Consider the following 27,453-nt stretch of genomic DNA (forward strand, 5'->3'; position numbering starts at 1 on the left):
GAAAAATGCAACTTCTCTTAAAAATTACCTATTTTTTGTTTTCACGTGTACGTCTACTGTTCTTTCACGTATACGTCTACTGTTCTAAAAAAAAAATCTATGTCGCCACTTAACTCAAAATGCTTTAAAGTTGCGTCTAAAGAGCACAAGGTAGCTGAAAGTGTGCAGTCTTCAAGCACCTTGCTGCCGATGATGCGCCGCTGGTCATCATTGTCGTTCGCAACTAGGCAAAAAGCCCAGCCTCACTCTTCAAATAATGACAATTTCTCGCTCTGCTGCAGTGCAAGAAATATTAAAAAGAAGCACGCCTTTGCCACGTCTGTCGAGCATTGCGACTGGCTTTTAAATCATGTGGTCCCTCGACATTGGACTTTGTTTAGATTACGAAGTCCTTTTGACCTGCTCCCTAGCTTTCAGTCGGCACAAGGCTCTGCCAGACAGAGCAGAAGTAGTTTGGCAAGTGTTTCATCGCCCAGTCTATGAGCGAAATGAATGCGAGAAGTCAGCTCGCAAGAGCCGTGAGGGACAAAGTTTAGTTGCTGGCACATTTTAGTGGCAGTGACCACTACAAGAAGAATTATTTTTTTTGTGTGCAAACAGTATCACATTTAATTACATCTTTTATAAATAAACATCCTATTTTAACTTCAAAACTTGTTTTTCTTGAAACACAGGTTTTGCCATTTTTTCCCACATGCCCCTCCTTTTTTGGATACGTCTGGTGCTCAGATCTGCATGAAATGATGGCCAAATTTTTTTGGAAGTATAAGAAATGCAATTAATGTGTTACATTTTATTATTTTTGTTATGTAATGAAATTATACATAAACTTTTACTAGGGTAGGAGAAATATGGGCTTTTTCACATCTATTACATATTTTGTATGCACTTCCTAATTAGATTTTGCATTGTACATTTTATTTAAAATATTATGAACTAGCAATGGTAAAAAAATTATGGACATTTAGTCATGGAAAGATGGGGGGAGGGGCAAAAGGCTTAAGGTGTTCACTTTGTCATGTTGCAGAATTAAGAGTAAGCAACTTGCAGGAAAGCTAATTATATGTTTTAAATTAGCATAAAGCATTCTTTAAACAGTAGAAGCTTCATAGCTCTAGAGTGAATATAAAAAAAAATGACAGCATATTGACGCCAAGACAGACGCGGTATTCAAACTACGTGCGCAAGTTCATGCGCCCCCTCAAAAGACCAGCGGCCGGATGATGAGACAAGAAAAGGCCGTGACGGCACGTGCCTCCTCAGCAAGCATGGGATTTTGACGAAAATAAAGTAAGGCACCGCTCGAGGTCTTCTCAGAGATTGATTTCCTTTGCGGATCGCCTGTTAGGAACGCTGCTACATTTTCCTTTACTTTTCGGGCACAAGTTAGCCCCAATAAATAGTTATTCTTAAACCATCTGGATTGTGCGTGACAATATCCACGGGCTGAATGATGGAGAGTGGCGCGAAGCTGGGTCCGCGCGTTGCTTCGGCCTCCCGTTCTCGTACGCCAGGATCTTCTATATAACTATCGTCGTTCTATAACATAACTATCGTCATGTCATACCAACAAGCCCAAACTGCCACACTTCTTAGAACAACAACAAACAGTGCGGACAGCTGCTTGCAGACTCGTAGGTTCTTGCTCGACAGTCGTAGGCTCTTGCTCGACAGCATATTTGGCATATTTGGCTCGGCGCACCAGAGATCTGGCACGACGCGTCACACGGAGGCCCGAAAGGCCTGGAAAGGAGGAAGCATTGTTTCTTGGAATTTGTTGTGCGCCGGCGGCTCCTAGCGCTGCCACGTGCAGAATTGTTGATCGCGACGGCATTCTGCACACAATGTGCGCGTTCACTTGAAATGCTTGAAAAATATTGGAGGTGGTTTACGGGCCCCTCAAGATTGAGAATCGGATGTATTATTTTCTTGGTCTTGATTGTGCCACCACAGCTCCCTAGAAGAAGAAAAAAAGCAAGTTGTTCTAAATTTCCTTCGTGGTAATAATTTAACTGCCTGGTCTGAATGTACAAGTGAATAATTATAGCACCTTTTTCTTGTTATGTTTGCTGTTTTTTGTGTTTAACCTCAAGTTAATACTTCAAATATTTAAAATTTGATATGAATAATTCTTGGCCAACCTGCCAGTGTGGGCACGACCCCTATAAGAAGGAACATCATCATCAAATCTGCCTGTGGGTTTGAGCCACAGTTGATAGGTCAACAAGAACAAGATCTGGCGCTCGGTGTTTGAGAGAATTGTTAAACATTGTCTTGTGCTCGCTCCGTGTTGTCGAAGAGCATTTTCACAGCCTGGTCACGTGGTCACGTGCAGCGCGAGAAGCCTTGAAATCCACTTCGAAATGATGAAGGGCATTCTGATGCTCGCATCAGTATGCCTCACCCTGCAGCAGCCGGCTCATGGCTGGGACAACACACGTAAGCATGCCAATTGTCAATCATTTTATAACGTATTTTAAGAGACCTAGGCACCATATATTTTAGTGTGCAGTAACAAAATTATGTAAACGTAATTTAGTGATTCATTAGTTTTTGCAGTAAAAAGAAAAATGCACATCGCTGGACTTCAGGTATCTGTTACCTGTTTCGTGGTTATTCAGGCATGCAAAAGTTCAAAATAAAAACTCGCAGAAACTCAAGGGAACTGCCATGCTTTGAATATAGCGGCATTGTGATGCGAAGCACCAGCCGACACGCATACCATGCAATAAACGACAAAAGCACACAGGGTAAGCTCTGTATGTTCCATGCATTTTCTGCTATGTTGAGGAATCATTTTCTCTGTAACTGAAGGAAGTGTCAATATTATGAATACACCATTTTCTTCCAAATTTTCTGTTCTTTTAAATGTACCGGAGTTGTGAAAATCTGATCAATAATGCTACTTCGGTCGATTTTTTTTTTACAACTGAGACCTAATTATTGAGTATTGGCATTAACACAAACTCACATTCATAATATTGCTATGTGGTGCAGAGCATGGAGCATGGACCTCAACACTTAGAAATGTAAAGTTTTTCACATTTCTCGAACTGCGGCACCTCCTGCTTACTACACCTTAAATCATGCTGCTCTAAATTCTGTAACTTCGTTTAAATACTTGGGTATTCACATAACACCTGACTTGAGCTGGAAGCATCACGTTGACTACGTTATTGACAGTAGCAACAGTATGGTAGGATACTTTCGAAATAACTTCAGCTGCGCTCCTCAAGTCCTAAAGCTAACAATGTAAGAACGCTAACGTATGTAGCAGCGCTAAAAAGACTGCATGGAGAGAGACTAAAAGAGCGCTGACTTCCAACAGTTTTATTCCACTGACAATACCAGGTATAAATTCATGCACAGAGCCAGTAGGTAAAAAAAAAGAAATATTGCAGAAATAAATAGTCTTTCATAAAAAAGAAATAGTCTTTTCTAGTTTTACACACTGTTACATACACTGAAATGAACCAACTAGCCCTGCAAGCAATCATCAATAAAACACTAGTTAGTCCAAAGCTCGAATATGGATGCTCAATTTGGGATTTTTTTCAACTGAACTTGACTCACTCGCTTGAAATGCTACAGAATAATGCAGCACACTTCATATTATCTAACTATTACCGCACCAGCAGTGTCACCTCAATGAAATACACCCTCTCGCTGCAGTCACTTGAATCATGTCACAGAGCGTCTGGTCTCATACTTTTTCACAAGATATTCAATCATTCACTTTTGAAAGCTCAGTTCATTACAACACCATCCTATCGCTCAACTTGTTTAGATCATCCTCACAAGGTACACATCATTATCTGCTGTACTAACTTTTTTCATCATTCCTTCATCCCAATGCACACCCAACGACTGGAACCACCTTCCGGCCGACATAGTTTTCATTTCAGATCATGATTTTTTTTATTCTATACCATACAAAATTACTGATGACACGTAAAGTGTGTATTGCATGTATATATATTTTTTTACCCTGTTCGCTGTATGCTGCTCATCTTACTTACTGATGTAATAAGTTGTATTGCTTAACACGAAATCTTCTTAGGTTCTGTCAATTTTATTATTTTGATGTTACTTTGTCTGCTCTTTTTTTATAGTTTATGTACTGCACTCCCCTCTGTAAAGCTATGTGCCATTAAGGGTAAAATAAATGAAATGAAAACAAAAAACCTCGAGGGGAATAATTTCAGTGTTGGCACAACAGTTGTCTACACTTATGAATAATACTAAGAAACAATCAACTGGTTACCTTGGTATAAGTTATCAGGTATGCGCCCCGCCGCAGTGGTCTAGTGGCTAAGGTACTCAGCTGCTGACCCGCAGGTTGCAGGATCCAATCCGGCCTGCGGCGGCTGCATTTTCGATGGAGGTGAAAATGATGTAGTCCCGTGTGCTCAGCTTTGGGTGCACGTTAAAGAACCCCTGGTGGTCAGTATTTCCTGAGCCCTCCACTACGGCGTCTCTCATAATCATATGGCGGTTTTGGGACATTAAACCCCACATATCAATCACTAGTATTAAGTATGCTGAGTCGGCGCGTGTTTATTTATTTTATTCATCATGCCTTACAGAGCCTAGTATGGCATTGTGTAAAGGGGGCAAGTACAAAGTAAATGCAGAAAAGTACATCTTCAAGGAAATAGACAAAAGTGTACAGTGGAATAAGTTATAAAAAAATGATGAAAAATGAAATGTAGTAAGAAGGAAAAGAAAAGGAAAGTGAGCCCCGTAACAGTCTGCTTGAGGGAGCGACACCTCAACAGTAGCTCACAAGGGATGGGGGTGAGGAGGGATTAAAAGGATAGGAATAAATGTGTAGAGAGAGAGAAAGAGAGATGAAGTAAGCGTGAAAGCGACGACATATCGAGGGGATAGGAGAGAGAGGAAAGGTGAGAACACGATCACAGGAGTCCGAGGACGGGGCACCACTTGCGAGATCTGTTGTCGGCGTCAGGAGATGACGTAGGGCGAGCCCAGTCGGCCAGAGCTACGCTGACGACGGAGATCGCGAGGGCACAACCGGTCGGCACGGAATCCAGCGATTGAGTCCCGTTGATTTCAAACAGCACGCACGCGAGACGAGTGTCGAATGCGCCGAAGAAACCGAATATATATATAGATGTAGCGCAAGGTATGCTGGTGCTGCTATAAGCGCAGAGCGAGTTCCCGTGCCACCGTTCTGACCCGCCAACTAACGATGCGGTTCGGTTTTGCAGAAGACGTGGAAGGCTAACACATGGGAAAGAAATTTACGGTTACCAGTTTGTTCACACGGTAGACGAGTGCCCCCCTTTTGGGACGAAAGGGGAGAGCAGAAAGGAAAGAGTGTCTCGCAAGAACCAGGCGACGCGTGGTCGTCCGGTTTCAAGATTGATTTTTTTTTTTTTGGCATTCACGTGGGCTCTTTGAGAATGCCGTAAGGGCACGGAAGTAGCTTTCGACCGCTGGGCTGACTGACGCTGATGGTTGCTGTACGCTTTCACCCTTTGGTGACAAAATGCGGCCTTCGAAGCATGCGGACGAGCTTGACCCTAGCTGCACATCATTGCCGAGTGTTCTTGGTATGGCAGGGCGCCTCAGTGGACAGGATCTGAGAACATTCCCGCCGCTGTTACGTTTAGTGTGTGGGCATGGTGCGGGCTGATGGAGCTCTAGCCTGGGAATGGCTACCGCAGGGGTGCAGCAGCTGCGCCAATTCGATACAATTCCCTTTTTTGCGCCAAGCTGTGCCAGAACCACGAAAATTGCTCAAATTGCGCCAGAATGACCGTCCTGGAGGACCAATTGGCCTCCCGCACATGTGGATGCCCCGTTGGCCACCCGCAGTTTGCGCCATCAATCAATCCAAGCAGGCAGACATACCCCTTAACCCTAAAGCACGGTGTATGATACATACTAACTTGGATCAGGACACTCGTGAAATGCGATCCGCCTATAACTAAAGTAACAACGCCACTTGCCGATCGGTGCGTGTAGAGTAGCAGATACCGATCGGCGGGACGACGTAACTTGGATCCAGAAATGCGTTGTCGTGGCCAACAACAACGCTTCGCGGGAACACATAAATTTCCTAGTCCGCAAACGCGGCTATGGCACTTTACGAGCTAAAGCTGCAGGTGGCTTGCGCCGCGACATCCCGCACGCGAACAAACTCGACGTGCTAGCTGCTTAGGTAGTAGTACTACGAACGTCGGCGTTGCCGGTGATCACTTTGGTTACCATAGAAAAGGCACGTAAACCTTTTTTTTCTGCCTCGACGTTGCGTCGATCGTCTCGGCGATAGATAACTGGTGCCGTCACGGTTCAACGGTCGCTCGCCGTCCTTACCTTATCTGTTCTGACGTATATGCGCCTTGCAAGCGACTCGAGAAGTTGTTTATAGGCCGAGAAAAAAGGGGGGAGGTGGGGTGCCGCGGTTCGAAAATTTCCTGGCCTTGTTTTAAGCCGTGCAGGACGCTGCTTTAAGCCACCGATGCCCCGCGCAAAAAGCATATTCATAATTCAGAGTTGAAAGGGGCTGTTAGCACTATCTTTTTTTCGATTACTCATATGCGTGTGTATACGCTGCCTGCATAATTATGAGCACTAGTATTACAGCTCAGGTCTAGAAAGGTTACTGGCTTGTTGGCAATCGTTTGGAGCAGTGTATGATATTTGCGCACGGCACAAATGCTTTCGTTCACTACACAAAAGGCCAGCGGGTGAGGAGGAGACAGAAAGTTCCGTGGGCAGATGAGATGAGGACGTTTGCGGGTATAAAGTGGCAGCAGCAAGCACAGGATCGAGTTGATAGACGGGACATGGGAGAGGCCTTTGTCCCTCAGTGGACGTAGTTAGGCTGATGACATTTGTGCAACCCTCCCCCCCACCCCCCAAGAAAAAAACTGTGCGTCAGTTTGTTTCTTTTTTCTTTTTTTGCCACTCCTACTCCTTAGTTTTACGAATCTTCTGGATTTTAAGGTCGCCAGCTTAGCAGAGCCGCATTTGAATTTGCTGAGTCTGTCTATACGGATTTGACAGGAGCGGAAAATGCTAATGTGAACTTGCTATCCTTGATTACACAGTGGAGTGGTTCAAAATACGATTTTATTAGAATAGCAATGCTCATATTCACTCTGCACAATTTAGGGTACAATAAATGGTTTGTACATATTTTTCATTTCGAAATTGTAAAGTCTTTTTTCTACTGCTCCAAGTTTGATCTTCCGTGATAAAAATTATATATATATATTTGTTGTAACCTGCTTCAAATTTGGGTGTTATATAGTGCTCCAAAATTAACGTTTTGCCACTCCAAAAATTGCTCCGAATTCTATTTTGGCTGTTACACCTCTGCTACCAGCGGACGTCAAGGCCACATGTTCGTGTTAGCTGGACAGAGAGTGTGACGACACGTGTTGTGCACAGAACCTATCTTCTCGCATGTTGTATTTTGTAGCGTGCTTACTACCAACGCAGTGTCTGTCATGAAAGTGTTCCTGCAATTGGTTGTGGTAATGTGAACCCCCATATGGGATTGGCTTGTTTGGAGACTCTTTGTCAGACCGAGGGTTGAAAAGAGGATGTTCGGATGTGAAATGGATAGCGCAGGGTCCGGCTTGAACCAGGACAGACGCCTGAGTGCTGCAATGAAGCGTCTTCACCGGACAACGGCTCTTCCTTCACGCTGCAACCGAACACTCGGGTCATGGAGGGGCGCCGATTCCGAATCTCAAACACCTTCCCTCTTTAGCTCGTGTTAAGCTAGTCGAAGAAGAAGCAGAAAAGAGTGGAAATTGACTGTATACATAAGAATTAATAGTGCCTAAGCAACAATAATAAAAAACTAACAAACATGGTTTTGAGATAATCGACTCTATTCCAAAAAGCTAAAAGGTGAACAATTTTTTTTTGTCACAAGCATAATTAAACTAATTTATTTAGTAGCCACAATCGAGCTTGGTAATCCTAAAGAAAAGTAATTCTTTATCTTTTGAGCTTGTCGTCTTGCTTGCTTTGCTCCATTTAGGAGCTGCAGATATACCCGCATTGTGTTGTCGATTGTGGTAAATTTATTTTATCAAACTGACTGTGTTTCGACCAGGCTTCACTGCTAATGATTGCAAGATTTGGGGGCACATGATACTGCCATCATGGAAAAAAAAAATCAGCCCCAAATGTACCAGTCAATTCTTGAAAAAAAAAATCCGGGGCCTGAAGAAAGCTAGGCAAGACTCCTCTATATGCAGTTTCGATGAACTCGACACCTTCACCACTCGGTTTGCATGTGCAATTATGTTTAATTGCACCTGAAATTACATGCATCTCAATTAGAAAATACACGTCTATCTGCTCGCTATTCTCAAAGGACGCTGAAGACGTTGATAATTTTGACATAGAAGAAACTGCTGGTGCACCGCTCGGTGCCTATATGTCGCTGGCATCCATTCGCGTTTGCAAGAGAATTTTATTGGTTGCAGCAAAATTTATGCTGCCGAAGAACTTATTTACCCTCGGCATCTCAGTTTATCGACAGGTATGACAGACACGAAGAGCTAGCAGAAGCAAGTATAAATATACGCAAAGCGTTTTCGGATTGCCTCACCTGAAAAATGAGGTATGCAAAAAATTACTCTTCAATTTCTCATATATACGGCCGACTCCAGGCAAGTATATTGGTTTTCGTACAGAAAGCTGTTTTTTTTTTTTTAGATGGACGGGAAGAGCGCGGGAGGCATTCGTGGACGCGTCTTCAGGGTGCATGTTCACTCACTGCTTGCTTTCGAAAACAGTTTTCAGAGAAAAAAAAAACTTCAAAAAATGAGTATAGAAAAACATACACGAAAAGAAGAACTTCAAAAGTCTTTTTTTGTTGTTGTTTCACGGATGTGCACTTCCGCATACCACATAGCCTACGCGGCATATGGTCTATTACTCTATGGCAGTGGTTCTTAGCCATGGATGTTTCGGAGACCCATTTTAGCCACCCTACCATTTTGGACTCGTGAAAGTTGTGTGGGACGCCTTACAGCGAGAGGAAATGGTGGGGGAGATGAGGGGGATCATAAACTAGCACTACATGCTTTTATTTCTCCATGGGAAATAATAATCGAACTAAAGGGCCACGCAAATTCAATCTGAACAGTTTGCCAATAAGTTGTGTCGTCTGTAGCCACATCGAACCTGAAATGTAGGCCCAGAAAAAGTATGCTTGCGTACATATGTCGTAGAAGACTGTAACGAAAGCGTCACAGCCATCTCGTGTAGAAGTGGTAAACAAAATGAGGCAGCTTCGTCGCAATGCGAGAATTTTATGCGGTGAAGTATACTAATAGACCGAAGGGGCTGCTGTCACAAGTGTGTGCCTCAAAAAAAAAAAAAAAAAAAAACGCGTTGTTTTTCTTAAATTAGAAAATATACGGCCACGTTACTGACTCGCAGAACATATATGATTCCGCTTGTGGTTCCCTTAACGTTATAGGAACCTCGGTGACATTTTTATGCGTGCCCACAAGGTTTAAAGAAACACTATAATAAGAAAAACAATTTTTCTGGCGTAATAAATTACTTTGTCACAATACCTAAACACTGCGCTTGGTGTGGAACACGTTTGGTAAGGGAGAAAACATTAGTGGCGACGCTGAAATTGTTCTAGGGTTCGACGGCTTCTACCATGGCTTTTGTCCCTAAACGTTAAAAATGAAGTGCACTGCTTTCTGGGGGATGCGGGGAAATAACGTACCAAGTTTTAGGGAACTTCATTGAGCCGATGTGACCATGATGTGAAACAACACTTTGAAACTCCGTGACGTAACCATTGTAGATTTAGGCGGGAAAGTTAAAAGTGGACCTTTGTGACATCGATTTTTCTCATCTGCCTTTAAACGTATGGTGACGAGCCTAAACGGCATTACAGTTTTCAGATCATAATTTACCAATCTAAGCTACTTCATTATTTCACCTTCGTGTCCCTTTCCCCATGGTCTCCGAGATGGCGGGTGAGGGCGCCTGCCATGTCGGAGGCCATGCTTTCATTATAGTAGTGTTAGCCATTGCCACTTGGCGATAGATGTTCCCTGGGTTTTCTAGGGAAATACCTAACCAACGTCGTACTACGCCGAAACAAACGCAGACATGTTCGGCGACGTGTGCTGGTCGAACAGATCGAGCGTTCTGTGGCTCCGGCGCGGTGAGTTGCCGTCGGCCGTGGTGGGGCTGCGGTACCCGATGGAGACGGCGCACAACTGCAGCTTCGCCGTGGCCAGCGACAGCGGCGCCCTCATCGTGGTCGTCCGGCTTCTCGACTTGCGTCGGGAGCCCAACGGCACCTGCCTCGACCACGTCACGGTGCGCTTTAATTAGCGAAGATACTCGCTTTCGGCTAATCTAACGCACGTACTGCACAACTACCAATGAGACGCACGTGCGTTATCAATATTCGTTAGACTAGTAGACTGGTTAATTAGATAAGCGTGCGTAGGGGTCATTAGAGGGGGCACCACAGCATCCCCCTATTCTCACCTTTGGTCGAGTTCGAAATAAAATAAGTTTCTAAGTGGATGCAAAAATGGAAGCGAAACTATGACGTGCTTTCCACAACGGCCTGTCTTTGGTCTCTTTGATGAAATTGGAAGTAAACAGGTCTTGCAATGCAACAACAGTTTGTTCATTCCGAAAAAGACAGGGCGTGAAAATGTAAAAAGAAAGTCAGGACATAACAAATGTCTGACTTCCTTGCCGCCCCCCCCCCTTCTTTTAGTGTGACTACGTCCCTAGCTCACCACTATGTTATTCTAAGCAACAACAGTGGTCCTCGGGCGCCATTATTGTCAAAAACATGCATGACCACAACCCCTTTTCTTTAGAATAAATACGTGCCTACCGGACCTCTCTGCTATTCTAAGCAACAACAGCGCTCCTCGGACGCCATTGTCGTCAAAAACATGCATGACCACATCCTTGCACATTCATTACGGGACAGGTGCATCCGCCTATATAGTGTATCAGCTAGGACAAAGGTGTCTTCACGTGGGATCGTTGGCTGGTTACATGCCACGACAGTACACCACGGCTGTCAATCATTTCGTTTTAATCACGTGTACTCTTCGTCCACAGCGACATTTCAATGTGCTATGGTATAACCACCTCCAGGCACGTTCTGCATTCAACGCGATAGCAGTCAGGCCGACTGGTCAGGCTAACTTTAGCGCTCTAACCTGTACGCGGTGCAACTGCAGCTGGAGGAAGGACCGGGAGGCCGTCCCCTGATCTTCGAGGGTCCCCAGTGCTCGCCGAAGAGAGGCGACGCGATGCACGCCCTGGTGCGCGGAGTCGTGCACGTGAGCCTCAGCGTGACGCCTCCCGTCGAGGGCGTCTACAGGGGACTCAACATCGCCTTCACCGCCTACTTCCACGGCGAGTACCCACGCCACGCTTCCTTCACACACGCACATGCAGAAAGTGAGGCAGTTTAGTTGCGCGCCCCCATCATGGACTCGGCGAGTATATGCAGGACATCATAACTCAGTTCGCCTTCAACGTGGCAATCGCCTCAATACGGCACAGTAAGACCAAACAGCAATCTTAAATAAATAGGTTATGTTACCAAACTAGAAAAAGAAAAGAGGAAAAGGTACCCTATTGAAAATTTGTCCATCCATTGCCACGATACCCTATAATGGCGAAATGTCTTTTATCATAATGGTGGATATCGTAGCGGATATGGTGGTGGCGTAGTGGGAAGGGGCGTACGTGATGTCGCACCCCCCTGCGCGCAAACGAGCAACCAAATGAGCAAATGAGCGTCCAGCCGGCCTTGAATATGGACTGAAATAGAGTAATCACATCAGCAGATGCATATGGTATTGGCGCCTCTTCCAAACTAAGAAGACGCCTTATGTGTGCTATTGTTCCTTTGAACTGCGCTACTCTCGTTCTATACTCGTTCAGGGTAGTCAACTGCTCGCTGACGCGGAAGCTTCAAATTTGTTCGAAGGGGGGAGAGGTGGAGTTAAGTGGCATGAACTTATTAATTGTAGATTCAGTGAGCCACACCACAACACCCATATTGGCTACTGGCTATATCATGTTCGCTACTCTATATATTCTTCGTTATGATGGAAAACATTGCATCCTAATAGGGTAACGGATGACGGAAATATTTTTAGTGTGTATGCGTGCAAACAAAGCAGATGAAAAAATGCGCGCGTTATCTTCTAAACGAAGCCCAAACATTTTACTGAAGAAACATTTATATTGTTCTTACGAAATTGTACTGTATTTAGATTTAGGTGCACGTTACAAATAGCCAGGCAATTAATCGAAATACACCCGTATCACTCCGCATTGGTTCCTCACGCGTAAATTCAGTGTCTTCTTGAGACCGTAAAGTCCTATGAGTCAGTCACTCGATCAATGATAATAGCAAACGCAGAGCAGGGCGACTCGGTCGATCGATGGAAATTGGTTGCAGATCCCGTCTCTTGCCATTTTAAATATTTCGTTAACTGCATGGTGTGCTTTATATTGAAGGCATATATACCTTGCTCGGCCCTGACCCGCAGGTCGCGGGTTCGAACGCCAGCTGCGGCGGCTGCATTTCCGATGGAGGCGGAAATGTTGTAGGCCCGTGTGCTCAGATTCGGGTGCATGTTAAAGAACCCCATGCAGGTGGTCGAAATTTCCGGAGCCCTCCACTACGGCCTCTCTCATAATCATATGGTGGTTTTGGGACGTTAAACCCCACATATCAATCAATTACCTTGCTCGCGAGAGGTTATGTGATAGCACGTGCATATTATCACAGGGTCGTGACGTGATCGAAGGCAGTACACTCGATGTTCATATGAAAGACTGTTTATCCGGCCGAATTGGTGACCAGAAAACTGAAACAGAATACAGCAGCGCACGGGCACTGATTGCGGCGAACTGAGCGTCGGCTGGCGATCAACTGACAAGCGGCAAAGCGCGGCGGTATTTGTACGTATGTTATCGAATATTCCGGCCTTATCACTGGTCTCCGCGCAATCTCTGGAACAATCTCGAGTTTTCGCGTCTCGCGGGCAACCTTAACAGAACGATCTACAAGGATCGCGAACGTTCTCGAACAATAATGCGCAGTGAGCAATTTGTACCCAGGTTTTGTGTGCTAAAACCGAATCAAACAAAAGTGACAATGAGAAACGCGCATGGCAATATCGTTCAAGAAGGCCATTGATTGATATCTGGGGTTTAACGTCCCAAAACCACCATATGATCATGAGAGAGGCCGTAGTGGAGGGCTCCGGAAATTTCGACCACCTGGGGTTCTTTAACGTGCACCCAAATCTGAGCACACGGGCCTACAACATTTCCGCCTCCATCGGAAATGCAGCCGCCGCAGCCGGGATTTGAACCCGTGCCCTGCGGGTCAGCAGCCGAGTACTCGTTCAAGGAGGCCATAAGCCTTGCTTTGTTGTGCATGAGTGCTGACGTGTGCGGCGCAGGTAACCTGTGCGATTCGGAGGACATGTTTCGCTGCTCGGCGGGCAAAGACGTGTGCATTCCGCGCCGGCTCACCTGCAACGGCATCAACAACTGCGGCGACGACAGCGACGAGCCGAGACATCTGAGCAGCGAGCCTTGCAGTGAGTGACACACACAAGATCCATATCATTCTTAAAGCAACGCAAAACCCCGGAGCTCAAGACGAACACCATATGGGCAAGGCACTGAACAAGTTGACGGTGCAAGGCAGCGCCTTGTCTTGCGGTTTTCTTTGTCTGGTGCTTCCCCCCACCCCTCCTTTTTTAAAAATGCGAAGCATTTCTTAGCAAACGCCAGTGACTTTGAGCGTATCTATCTATCTATCTATCTATCTATCTATCTATCTATCTATCTATCTATCTATCTATCTATCTATCTATCTATCTATCTATCTATCTATCTATCTATCTATCTATCTATCTATCTATCTATCTATCTATCTATCTATCTATCTATCTATCTATCTATCTATCTATGTACGCGCTTACGTTTGGGTGCTCTCGTAATCACCCGCTTAACCTGGCGTGAACCAAAACTAGCACGGGAGGGTAAGATGGTTTGACGTATATGACGCGCTGGTCAAGACGTGAATAATATCACAATTCTGTCATGTCCGTCGTCAAACACTTCCCACCAGGCAGTGGCACATACCCACGGGAGAGTATGTGCCGCTCGTATGTGGGTACGTGCCACAGGTGATTGACACTTAGTATCTACTCAGAAACGATGAGAACACACGGGGGTAATATTAACGCGTGAGCGTTCAGAAAAAGGTGACATCCACAGCGTTGACCCGACGAACGCAAATAATAAATGTCAGGGCCTCAGCTGGAATCGAACCCGCGCATCCTGCGTGCAAATGAAGCATTTTGCCACGGAACTACGCCACGTCTCGGAACTACTTTACAAGTAGACGCGACAGTCTTCGTGAAACGTCAATAGTGTTTGCAGTGCTGCCTACCCAATTTTATGAAGTTTACATATGTACTTCTTTGATACTGCCATCACGTCGGGTTAACGTCAATTGTGGTTAGTTGCCACGCGCTGAAGTTGATTTATGTAGCACGCAGTGTTCAGGGCCAGCATCCTCGCGAGCTTCAGCGCTTTGTATCAGTTTCTGGTGTTGCTAATACGCATGTTCCAGTTGGCATCGTTGCGTAAGTGCAAACAACTGGCTATATAAACATGTGCAGCTCTTCCAAATATGTCTGCGCGTGCAACATTTGTACATATATTTAGCATAATTTCATGACGTGTCGCTCAATAAAAAGTTGCAACACGGTCACCTTCCCTCCACATGATTCGGAGAACGCAATTCTTAGATACGTGAGATCTGCCAAATTGTTTTTGCATTGCTTTAAGTATGAAGCTTAACCAAGGCAGTCTTACATCCCTTTGGAGGTCTCTTTATACCATCAATTCATTACCATATACTGTTAGACATATTGTATTTGAATATAAAATCTCGATGACTCATGCTTTTATAATTGTCACTGATTATTACGATGATTAGCTGGATTTTTCTTGTTGAGCACCGAGTGATGATTTCAAGGTGCTATATAGGCACGTGCCTACACTTATACGAAGCAGCGGCATTCAATACGGAACTCACAGTTATGAATGCTTGGTCAGCAACACAACTTATCAACAATCGAAAACTGTAACTCGTTCGTTCCCCATAAATTATCAAAACAGAATGTTGGGAGCCCTTGAATAATCTGTGTGGCATTAGGGTCCCATTAGACTCGCATAATAACAGTGACGTGCTACAAGAACATATGAGAACACTAAGGATAGTGCGGAGATTTTTCATATGGGGATCTGTTACCTTGGATATATGCTTTTAGGGCTGCGCAGTGTTATGCTCGCGTGGTAATTATTCTTTTTACCATGAAAGTGTCCTGCTACTGTGTACACTACGGCTTCGCTTACATATGACGTTGCAAGATATAGACTAAAAGATGGCAAACGAAAAAAAAAAGAAAACAGTTTCGTCGCTGGGAGCATAGGCGTGCGCAGGGGGTGTGGGCAGGTGGCCGAGGGGGGGGGGGGGCGCAAAGCCAGCCTCATACACTGACATTATAGGAAAAGGAGGCGCTGCGACGAATTTTCGCCCATCGCCCATAAAGGGGAACCCTGCGCCCGCTTAGGGCTCGGGGACCTATGACATCTCGCTCCGCAGCACGTGGTGTCAACCGACTCGGCCACAAAGCGTACGCTCTCCAGTTTGCTAACGGTGAGCTATTTATGTAAGCCATTTAGCGCTGGCGGTACTCAGTGACCAGCGATTTCGGCGTGTCCTTGTTCTCACTGGCGAGAAGGGTCCGGAGGGTGCGCTTTAAATGTCGTCGCCAACGCTCTTAGATCTGAGTGGTTCGCAAGTCTTGGGCTTTCGCCGCAAGTGTGCGTTGAGGTTACCGGGAGCACGAAGGTCACATCGCTCGCTTCAGCGGCCGCGCTTGTGAACGAAGCGCGCTACTCACACACATGTAACGACTGTGACAGTTCGCTTTCGTATACTGTGTATGTTCTTTCCGTGCGTCTTCTCTCTAGCCGTTTCCCGAGCTGCCTTCAGAGTTTCGGGCTGCTTGCTTGACATTACAATTTGTTGCTGTTGCATGCATTTCACCGCCCTTGTGGCGAAGCAATGCACAAATATTGGGGCATTCTAAAGCTTCGTCTTTAGGAGTTGAACGTGAGAGTGACATCATGTTCCTAGTGCATATTTCAAACACTTAGTGTATGGAACTTTTTTGGAATTTGCTATGCACCCATTATACGTGTCCTTTGGGTAATAAGCGCAGTAGCGTGTGTCCATTTTGTAGTGGGGTATCGGCTTTCGACAGTGGAGCCATTGTTATAATCACATATTCTGACGCCCGCTGGCAAGGGACGTTTGTACCACGCGTTATTGCCGCACTATTTCATGTTGCATGTATACAGGACGCGTGTGTTTGTAAAGCACGAAATCTACTTTCACTGCATTTCCATGCAGACGAAGTCCTTTTCAATGTTCTCACAAGCAGAGGTGTGGCCGTGTGGTGGAACATTCGTTTGCCACGCAAACGACCCCGGTTCGATTCCCACTCGGACCCAATTGCAACCCTGGTTTGGTTCCCGATCTGCGCCAGGGTTTTTGTCATTTATTTTATTTGCACCGATCTCAATTTTTCGGTCATGCATAAGATGATGATTTTTCGGCCACAACCAATGACACCGACACCGTAATAGGTGACCGGTAATATGGGCAATCGCAGGGAACTGTGGGATACGACGGCTTCTGGTTGGATGCATTACGCGGGTTAGCAGTGGCACGAGTGCATTTTCGTACCGCTTCGTTGAAAAAAAAAAAAACACCTATCCGTGCAACGACAGTGCTTTAGAAATTGGCTCATGGTTTCTGCTAACCGTGACTGCGACGATGACAAGCTACAAAAGCCATGAACGGTAAGAAAACTTTTTTATCGCACCAAAATGATCTGCAATGATTTTACGCTGCTCAGGGGTACTGTCAGTTTGACTAGCAGATCAGTCAATACAGAAGAAAGTTTTCAGTGTATGATACGTTACTGCAGATAAAAAAATCACCATTTTAAAGATCTCAAGGGATGGGGATGACTGTATAAGTGTGCTAAAAGTTCATTTCGGGATTGCTGCTTCGGCTGACATTGTCGGTTGATCGACTTGAAGCGCAGCATTTATTGAGCGCGTTGAGATATCTTTTTTTTTTTAGCCTTCAGCGCACTATAAGATGCATTTCTTAGTCGAAGCCAAACGTTGATCTTGGTCAAGCTGCGCGGCACGGTGGCACATAAACAATACAGTCAGACGTATACACGGCGCCGAAGAATCGAAACCCTGTGCTTGTTGAACGCACTTCTTCCATTGTGCGCCATCCTGGCGCACTGTTTGATCAAGATAAACGCAAAGGGACTCGTCCTACGCTTCGACTAAACTTAATATTCAGTGAAGCTTTTGCGTTTTTTTTTGTCATACATATGGATGCAATGGCCGGCGCTCATTTCGTATGGCAGGTAGATTTCGCCCACGCGTTCCAATAATTTGCTATAGGCGCGCCTGCGCGACAATTCATTTATAGATAAAATATTCCCAGCAAATTCATGCACCAGCTTTTTATTAGTGCGCAATACGCACGTACCTGTCATAAGTGGTCTTCTCAAACCCTGGTACCCAAAGGCTACCTGTCGCTGCGGTTCTCTTCACAGCCGTGGCGCACCTCATTTTCCTTCCTTCGTTCCATGGGAATCGATACATGCATTTGCCTTTCACGCTCGAGTAGGAGAAGGCGACGGCTCAACTACCAACCATGGTTTAGCAGGACGAAGATAAACGGGCCACCGCGAGCGCGAATACCGAATTATGAGAGGCTTACGGCGCGGAGCGCTTCGCCGTCGTCTACTCTTCTCGATCCGGAAACTGGCAGCAGACGGTGCATCCCACAATTCCTCGCTCTTTTACTGGTCACCTATTTCTGCGGAACAAGTTCTTCAACGCTATCGCGTTATTAGAGAGTTTTAGTATTGCGTACGATGCGTACGTGGCGGCGTTGCGTACGTAAGGACGCCACGTTCTGCTTAGTGCGCATGCGCAGACCACAACGCGCACGTATCGTGTTACGTACGCAGCCGCTACGTACGCACGCATGAGATGCGTGCGTGCGTACGTATGAGGTAATCGCGCCACTCTCGAACAAGTTCGTGACAGCGCGAGACTTCTTTTTGCAAATATGGCCATAATCTGGCTATAACACTTGGATTGGCTCACATTGGCTGTCAACAACACGTACTTCTGTTTTGATATACCAGATGGCGCAACACGCCTCACGCTCGTTACGTACGCGGGTACTACGGCGTACTAAAAGCCGATTAGTGGCAAACAACGCCACGTAACGCAAGGCGCTTGCGTGATGCGTACGTAGCACCAATCCGCAGTACTAAAACTCTCTAATAAAGCCGCAACTACCTATGTGAAGACACCCTTCACGTTCGTGTTATAATGATTTCTGTGACGGAGGGATCAGTCACGTTTTAAATGCGGAACATTTCTTATAGTCTCGCAATGTTGCGCTTGAGCGTTGGCAGCGGCGCCGTCCGCACTCTCATTGCGCATGCTCGCGTCTCGTGCATGCCAGCCCAGGAAGACTCCCGAAACTGTCACTCCCCTCCCCTCTCTCGCAACGCTGACGCAGGTAGCAACGACAGCTCGCGCTGCACAACCGCTCACTGGCCCACCCCGTATATGTGGGCACTGGATCGCGCGTTCGGAATTTAGCCAAGAGTGTCATACTTGGATTTCGCTTGACGTTGAAGGCAACGCTTCTCCTTTGTTCAATAAACAAGAACTAAAGACGAAATAACAATTAACCATTATCAAGCCATACCGAATTGCCCCGCCGTGGTGGTCTAGTCGCTAAGGTACTCGGCTGCTGACCCGCAGGTCGCGGGATCGAATCCCGGCTGCGGTGGCTGCATTTCCGATGGAGGCGGAAATGTTGTAGGTCCATGTGCTCAGATTTGGGTGCACGTTAAAGAACCCCAGGTGGTCGAAATTTCCGGAGACCTCTACTACGGCGTCTCTCATGATCATATGGTGGTTTTGGGATGTTAAACCCCACAAATCGAAGCCACACCCAATTGCCCAACATTCACGTGATACTCCCACCACTCTGAGACGCATTCACTCGAGTTCCCCCCGTGGGAAGATGGGCGGCAAATTTTGTTACGAAAAATTTTTTAGCGAGCTTCGGCAACTTTGAGCGTATCTATCTATCTATCTAGTCGCCTACGACTTTTAGCTCTCCTGGCCATTTCGATAACGGTATGGATACCAAACTTGGTATAACATAAAATGACTGAATGGAGAACATATTTGACTAGTCATAACATGAAAATCACGACATGGATTTCATAAATCTCACGATTTACATGTCATGGTCTTGATGCTCTTGCGGTGGTTTCGATCATATGACATGCTGCATAACTGGTATGGTGTGACAAGGCTGCATGGTGAACACAAGCGACAGACCCTAACATGGAAATCATGACATGCGTGTCATGTAAGAACATGACTACGTGCCACGCTAATGATGCACTCGCGGCCGTTTTGTTAGCGTCACATATACCCAATTTGGTATTACGGTACGTGAATGGATGACGAAGGCATGTGACTAATGCAAACATGAAAGTCATGAGATACCGTGTCGTGTGGCAACATGACTACATGCCATGCTCGCGATGCGCTGGCGGCCATTTCGCTAGCTTCACTTATACCAAACTTGGTTATTATGGGACGTGAATGGATGACGAAGGTATAATACGGGTGCAAGCATGATGAACATGAGATGCGTGTCATCTAACAACATGACTACACATGCCACACTGATGCGCTCACGGCCGTTTCTCTAGCTTCACATATGCCAAATTTGGTATTACGGTGACGCCAATAGATGACGTAGGTATGTGATTGGTGCAAACATGATAATCATGAGATTAGTGTCATATAGGAACATGACTACATGCCACAGTCAAGGCGCAATACATTTCGACATGACGCGGTGCGCGTGCTCGCGGCGTTCAATTTGTCGCGTCACACCGGCTTTGCCACGCCAGGAGCCGGTCGTGCCAAATACTCGCAGGCGCGCGCCGCGCTGCGTTGCTTTGACGCATGCGCGTTTCAGCGCGTCCGGCGTCCCTCCGTCCCGAAAAAATGGGAGGCGCAGTGTTGTCTGGGTAACGCATGAGCGCGAAATGCAGCATGTCGCATTTCGCCCCGGTTGCCGTCGGGCCGCGGCGACGGACGCTGGAAGCGCGCGGCGTTAGAGTATAGAGTGCTCGCGTTTTGCTAACGTAGCGTCGCTGTGCAGGCGTGCGCGCGCTTCAACGCTACATTCGAGTATATTGGGCCCTTCATGGTGCGCTCGTGGCCGTTTCGCTAGCTCTACATAGACCAATTTTGGTTATACGTGACATCAATGGATGACGAAATATATGACTGGTGCAATGCTTGATAATCCTGACACGCGTGTCATGTAAGAGCATGACAACATACCACGCTCATAGCGTGCTCGCGGCTGTTTCGCTAGCTCCATATATACTAAATTTAGTATAACGTGACGTGAATTGATGACGAAGGTAAACGATCCATTCAAACATGATAATCGTGACACCGAAGTCATGTTCGGCATCATTTACCTCCACCTCGTCACGTTGTGCTGATCTTAAAGTGACACGTCAACATTTCTCATTCGTGCTTCGCATATCATCGATTCCCACTTTACGTGGGATCTGCCAATTTTTATCTACTCCACAGTCAAGAAGCTTCATGTTGTTTTGTGTGCTTTACGTTTCTTTACATTTTCACTTGCAATTACGTGCACTGCATGTATGACCCGAAAGGCCTAATATAGTCGCGTGTGGGTCAACGCCATGTTGACTTTGCTCTTCCCACTTATACAGCTGCCCCCCCCCCCATCCTTTTTATTTCATTTTGTTTTTGTACATGTAGTATAACATAGGCATGTGAAGTAAGCGAAACCAACAGAAACGTCACCAGGCCTGCTCAGCTGATAAGGAGGAGGACTCTCAAGGTCGCGTTTGAGGCGACCAGAAGGCAGTGGTGCAAGTATTCCTCGGACGTGGTCAACAGTCGCTCTCTTGACACGCGATCAGGGGCCGTAGGCAGAGAGCGCACGCTATATTATCGTGCCAAGCGACAGGTAAGGATATCAATACATCGAAACCGGAATGTGCCGCGGAGGACATCGGTGGTGTGAATATAAAAAAAGGCTTTGCACCAAAGGCGAAGCAATGAACGCGATGGCAACAAATTGGAAGGTCATGCGAAGAATGGCAAGCAGATCGAAACGTACCCCGCGTTTCTTGCGCACAAATTTCGCACAAAACGTACTCAGAAGTACAGATACACGCGAATAAGCGTCTCAGTTGTTACTTCGCTGTGTCTGAAAAGCGTGCCTTTTTTTCGCAAACAGAGACTGTGCAACGAGTGCAGTGACCTTTGTGCTCCCGGAAATTACAACAGAATCGCTATGCTAAAAGCCGAAGGCGTACGATTCTCGCCACCACGAGATAAGTGGGCATTCCCCCCCTCCTCTTTGGCATCTCCGCTGGGCGAAGTACGCGTGGGAGATGAGCGACGATCTGGCGATGCGAGTTCATTGCGCCATCTCGATCTCGCTGGTAATGCTGAAAACACCATAGTTCCTTCGAGATGCACATCGCCAGCGGTAAGTGGTAAGACATCTAAAGGTAAGAGCAGGGAGAGAGACATGGGACAAAGAGAACGAATAAATACACTCGAAGAAGAGCAAGACCGAGAGAGAGAGAGAGAGAGAGAGAGAGAGAGAGAAGTAAACGTTTACAAAAAAAAAAAACACAGCATATCCATGGAGTGAATGATGATTGGTGGGGCGCAGCGTTCGTCAGTCTCCCTGTCCATTTGTTCTTGCGTCCGCCTATCTGTGTGGTCCTTGGTGCATCCGTCCGTTTGTTCATTCGTCTGTTTGTCCGTCCATCTCTTTTTGCGGCCATCCCTCTGTCTGTCCGTCCGTGCGTGTGTCAGTCTGTTCGTCCATCCATATGTCTAGTGAAAACTCCAAGCACAGCCATCTCACATCTTTTCATCATGTATTCATCATATACAAGTGCCCCCATCCAGCAGACATTGTAAGGACCGCTATTTCGGGTATGTGCCACTGGTGGTTACGTACTACGAGAGACGCACAAGCCACGCCGTAAGGAGCTTCGCCCCTAAAACAGTGTTCCGAGCGAGGCCCGGTGTCACCCTAAGATAAGAGGGTTCCCTAGTCCAGGATCCCTCTGGCTTCGACTGCCCTCTTGGCCCAGGCGACGAGTTGTCGCTGGTCTTCCAGGTACTCGAGGACGAGCTTAGCCTCCCACGTTTCCATTAGGTGGTCGTCGTTTATTCTTTGGGCTTAGTCCAGAAAGAAAAATAAATTAAAGACAGAGAGAGAGAGAATAGAGAAAGAGAAGACATAGAACAAGTGACAAAAAGGAACAGACACAAAAAGAGATAGCAAAAAAAAAAAAAAACAGACAGCAATACAAGAATTCAAAGAAATAAAGAGAAACAAGGAAGACAGAGAAAGAAAAGCAAGATGAATGAAGATCGGAAGAGATATAAATAAAAAAATCGCGAGAAATATAGTATAATTTAGTAGGAGGTTGAGAGAGGGAACCGAGCGTGAGGAGGAAAGTTTCGATTTTGAGAAGGAGCGGAGAGAGTAAAGCTTAGCACAGAAAGAATGAGGGAGATAAACTAGTGAAGAAAGAAAAAAGGAAGAGTGAGCATGAATGTAAAAGAGAAAGAAATAGATAAAGAGGAAAAATAAAAAAATTGCCCGGATCTACATGTTACACTGTAAATGTTGTCGAAACACGATAGCCTTGCGTCTGGAGAGAGTGAACAAAGCGTTTATTTGATGTTCTGCGCAAGAAAATTAATGAATGGTATTCTGAAGGCGCTGCGTTAGAGTGCCTCGAGCATGTAACGAAGGCGAACAAGCGCATCCAGGCACGTTCGACACAAACGCCATCTGGCAGTTATCTTTGAAAACGAAGGCGTGTGCGACAGCGGAGTAAGAATGGCGCCAGTCATGGAGGTGATAAGGTGTAGAATGCAAAGCGACGGGCAGGTGCCACCACCGTGCCGTCGTAGCAGAGCGTTGAAACACCTTCTTGAGCATCGTGTTGCACTGTCAGCACAGCGCGTTAAACGCTACAGCGCTTAGAGTTACTTGTGTGTGCCTCTTCTAGTATAAAGGCAGACAATCGAAACATAGGCATGTTGTTATGGCGCCTCAGATCTGCGCAATATTTGCTTTTTTCATCGACAATCACACAACAACGAATGCTAAACCTTGAGCAATATTGGTGGGCGCTGCGGATGGGGTTGGCCGTTTGGTGCCCTTTGAGGTATCGTTAGGGCGGATAAACAGACAACAGTACAGACAGACAGACCGAAGTTTTTTCGCCGAAGGTCCCCTAGAAAGACTATAATATTTAAAAGAAAAAAGAAAGAGGAAGCAAGCATCGCGTCGTCTAGCGACTAGATGCCGCACATATGCAGTAGCTAAGCCACCATCACCGACAGAGACATAGCGTGCAGTCTCAGCCTGGTTGCGTCCGATCATGTCGAGCGAATCATGAGGCATAATAAGAAAGTGTGTACTCCCTAGCGGCGCATCTCGAGGCTAGGCGTGTCGTTCGACGGGGAGTACAAGCGGCGACAAACCCGTGCTTCACCGTAAAGCTTTGCGCCACTTAGTGCAAACTGCCCGCATTTTTTTTCTGTTCGTTGACGGACAGTACAAAGCAAGCGAGTATTCCATTGTTCATTTGCCACCTGCTATATACTTTTCGGACCTTCGGTCAGATAATGCGATTTTCAGGGTGATCTGTTTTAAATGCGAAGCATTTCTTAGCGAACTTCGGCGACATTGAGCGTATCTATCTATCTATCTATCTATCTATCTATCTATCTATCTATCTATCTATCTATCTATCTATCTATCTATCTATCTATCTATCTATCTATCTATCTATCTATCTATCTATCTATCTATCTATCTATCTATCTATCTATCTATCTATCTATCTATCTATCTATCTATCTATCTATCTATCTATCTATCTATCTATCTATCTATCTATCTATCTATCTATCTATCTATCTATCTATCTATCTATCTATCTATCTATCTATCTATCTATCTATCTATCTATCTATCTATCTATCTATCTATGACTTCTAGCTCTCCTGGCCGTTTCGATAATGGTATCGATACCAAACTTGGTATGACATAACATGACTGTACGAAGAACATAGTTGACTAGTCATAACATCAAAATCATGACATGGATTTCATAAATCTCATGATTTACATGTCATGGTCTTGCTGCTCTTGCGGTGGTTTCGATCATATGACATGTTGCATAACTGGTATGGTATGGCAAGACTGCATGGTGAACACAAGCGACAGACCCTAACATGAAAATCATGACATGCGGGTCATGCAACAACATGACTGCATGCCAAGCTTATGATGCGCTCGCGACTCCTTCGCTAGCGTTACGTATACCAAATTTGGTATTACGGTACGTAAATTTATGACGAAGGTATGTGACTGGTGCAAACATGATATTCCTGAAATGCGTGTCATGTAACAACATGACTACATGCAACGCTAATGATGCTCTGGTGGCCGTAGTGTTGCTTCACTTATACCAGATTTGGTATTAAGGGACGTGAATGAATGACGAAGGTATGATACTGGTGCAAACATGGTAAGCATCGGACGCGTGTCATGTAACATTACTATATGCTACGCTCATGATGCGCTCGCGGCCGTTTCGCTACCTTCACATGTACCACACTCGGTATTACGCGACGCGAACGGACGACATAGGTGAATGACACAAACGTGTCAATCCCGACACGCATGTCATGTCCGCCATGAAAAGAGGGAGACGCAGTGTTGTGTGGGTAACGCATCAGCGCGAAATGCAGCATGTCACATTTCGCGCCGGTTGCCGTCGGGCCGCGATGACGTGCGCTGGTCGCGCCTAGCGTCAGACTATTGAGTGCTTGCGTTTTGCTAACTTATATAGCGTCGCTGTTCCCAGCGTGCGCGCGCGTCAACGCTGCATTGGAGTATATTGGGCACTTCATGATGCGCTCGCGGCTGTTTTGCTAGCTCCACATGTACAAAATTGGGTGTTACGTGACGTAAATGGATGACGAAATATATGACTGGTGCAAAAATGATAATCCTGACACGCTTGTCACGTAAGAACATGTCAACATACCACGCTCATTAAGTGCTCGCGGCCGTTTCGCTAGCTCCACATATACTAAAGTCGGTATCACCTGACGTAAATAGATGACGAAGGTAAACGATAGGTTCAAACAACATAATCATGACACGGAAGTCATGTACGGCATCATTTACCTCCACCTCCTAACGTTGGGCTGATTTTAAAGTGACATATCAATATTTCTCATCCATGCTTCCTACATCATCGATTCCCACTGTACGTGGGATCTGCGATTTTTTTTTGAACATGAAAGAGTTGTATGCCGGCGTCCGCCTTGGCTTCGCTGACGTATATCCGTCGCAGATGTGACGTTGTAATATACAAGAAATTGCAAAAAAGACGAGAAAAATTTCCGTCACCGGGTGTCGAACGTATGACCTCTCACTCCGCAGCGCGAAACCACTAAGACCACATGGCGCGTGTTGTCTAGCTTGCTAACTACGAGCTATTTAAATACACCATACACCGTCGGCGATCCTCAGAGCTCAGGAACTCCAGCGCGTTTTTGTCATCAGTAGCAAGGTGGCGCGAAAGGTGCGTTTTGGGTGCGCTGTAAAGGTCCTCGCCTCGCTTATCTCGCTTATCTCGTGATTCGGGTGCTTTGTGCGCCTTGTGCGTCAACGATGGTCACTTTTCTCGCTGCCGCGGCCGCGTTTACGAAAGGAGCGCGCTGCTCACTCACTCAAAAGTAAGTCTAGCTGTGCCTTGTTAATCCGCGCTCGCCCTGTGTATGCTCATTTTGTACGCGCTTTCTGCTTGAGGTGCGCGTAGCAAGTCTCGAGCTGCTTCCCGTTCTTCGCGTGACATTACAATTGGTTGTTGTATCATTCATTCATTCATTCATTCGTTCATTCATTCATTCGTCCTTATGGCGAAGCAATGCACAATAAACGCTCAACTGCCCCTGTGACAAAACGTTTCACTTTCGTACGTGTTATGCCGATTTCCTAGACAAGGAGACCATCCATTATTTTAAGGTTCCTCAGAAGATGCTCTCGACATTGCCTCATGTTATTTTATCGCTGCAGCTACCAAATCGCCACGGGGTCTTCTATGCATTTCGCTAAGTCGAGTGGAAGGCCAAGTATGTTTCTCCTCGGTCGATCGTATTAATCCCCGTCGAAAGCTTCCTGCACCCAACGTGGTTTTTGTGCTGCCTCCGTGATCAGTGGAATCGCAAGCCGTCTGCAACTCACGTGGTTTCCAAGCGCCTCTGTGTTCGGCGCACCATTGGCCGAGCGACCACGTCACGCGGTGACGTTGCGAAGTCACGCTGCGTATTTTCACGATGACATCACAAACCTCGGTGGCCTGTGACGTCACGTTGACGTAATAAGATGACGTCATCGCATGATCTTTCGCACCACTCGCGTGGACGCCGCCGACGCTCACTTTTCGCTTTTGATGAGGCGTGAAAAGCTTGAACCGTGAAGAACGCGGCAGGTTGTTGTTCTGTGTGCGCAGGTGTGGACCCGGAGAGCATCTGGGGTCCTATCGTGTTCTGCACCATCCTGGTGGTCTTCACCGGAATCGTCATCTACGTCATCGTGCTCGACATATGCATGGCTCGCGTGTCCTTCAGCACGAGCACGACGACCACCGACGGCGACGACAGCGGCAGCGGCGACACGGCGCTCACGCCGTCGCCCGAAGTCGACAGCGACCAAGCCGTGCTCTTGCGCAACGCGGAAATCGCCGTTCACACCTGACGCCCGGGGATTCGGGCGAACTGTGTCCGCGACGTCCGATATTAGCATGTCTCAAGAGTGCAGCACGCATCAAAATTGCGAGAACGTCCTGATCTCAGCGATTCGATTGAAATTAAAGCTGGTTTGGCATTCCTTGCGGGGTTAGAAGTTTCGTGGTTTGGGCACGCTGCGGGGGGCATTCTATGATTGTGATGTAAACGATGCTTCGGTCGAGGTAGATTAATGTAGATGCTCATGTGAACACATTTATTTGGGAGGTGACGGCTTTTTTATATACTAATTGAGCTAGTTTATATACACAAGGCGAACATAAATGGGCCAGTTCTCTTACACAGTACAGTTTGGTCCGATAT

The 27,453-nt window shown here is 46.3% G+C and overlaps 1 protein-coding gene across 1 annotated transcript; it reads left to right on the plus strand.

Annotated features, from left to right (window-relative positions):
* The first annotated feature begins 111 nt into the window (after window positions 1-111).
* On the plus strand, window positions 112-27,232 carry LOC142806412 (low-density lipoprotein receptor-related protein 3-like). The gene is made up of 5 exons (XM_075891266.1): window positions 112-2,439; window positions 10,127-10,341; window positions 11,232-11,409; window positions 13,479-13,619; window positions 26,856-27,232. Exons 1-5 carry the CDS (start codon window positions 2,364-2,366, stop codon window positions 27,098-27,100), a joined length of 855 nt encoding a protein of 284 aa, XP_075747381.1. The 5' UTR covers window positions 112-2,363; the 3' UTR covers window positions 27,101-27,232.
* Window positions 27,233-27,453: the final 221 nt, after the last annotated feature.

Source organism: Rhipicephalus microplus, chromosome 1 (genome assembly GCF_043290135.1).
Source record: "Rhipicephalus microplus isolate Deutch F79 chromosome 1, USDA_Rmic, whole genome shotgun sequence".
Classification (NCBI taxonomy): domain Eukaryota; kingdom Metazoa; phylum Arthropoda; class Arachnida; order Ixodida; family Ixodidae; genus Rhipicephalus; species Rhipicephalus microplus.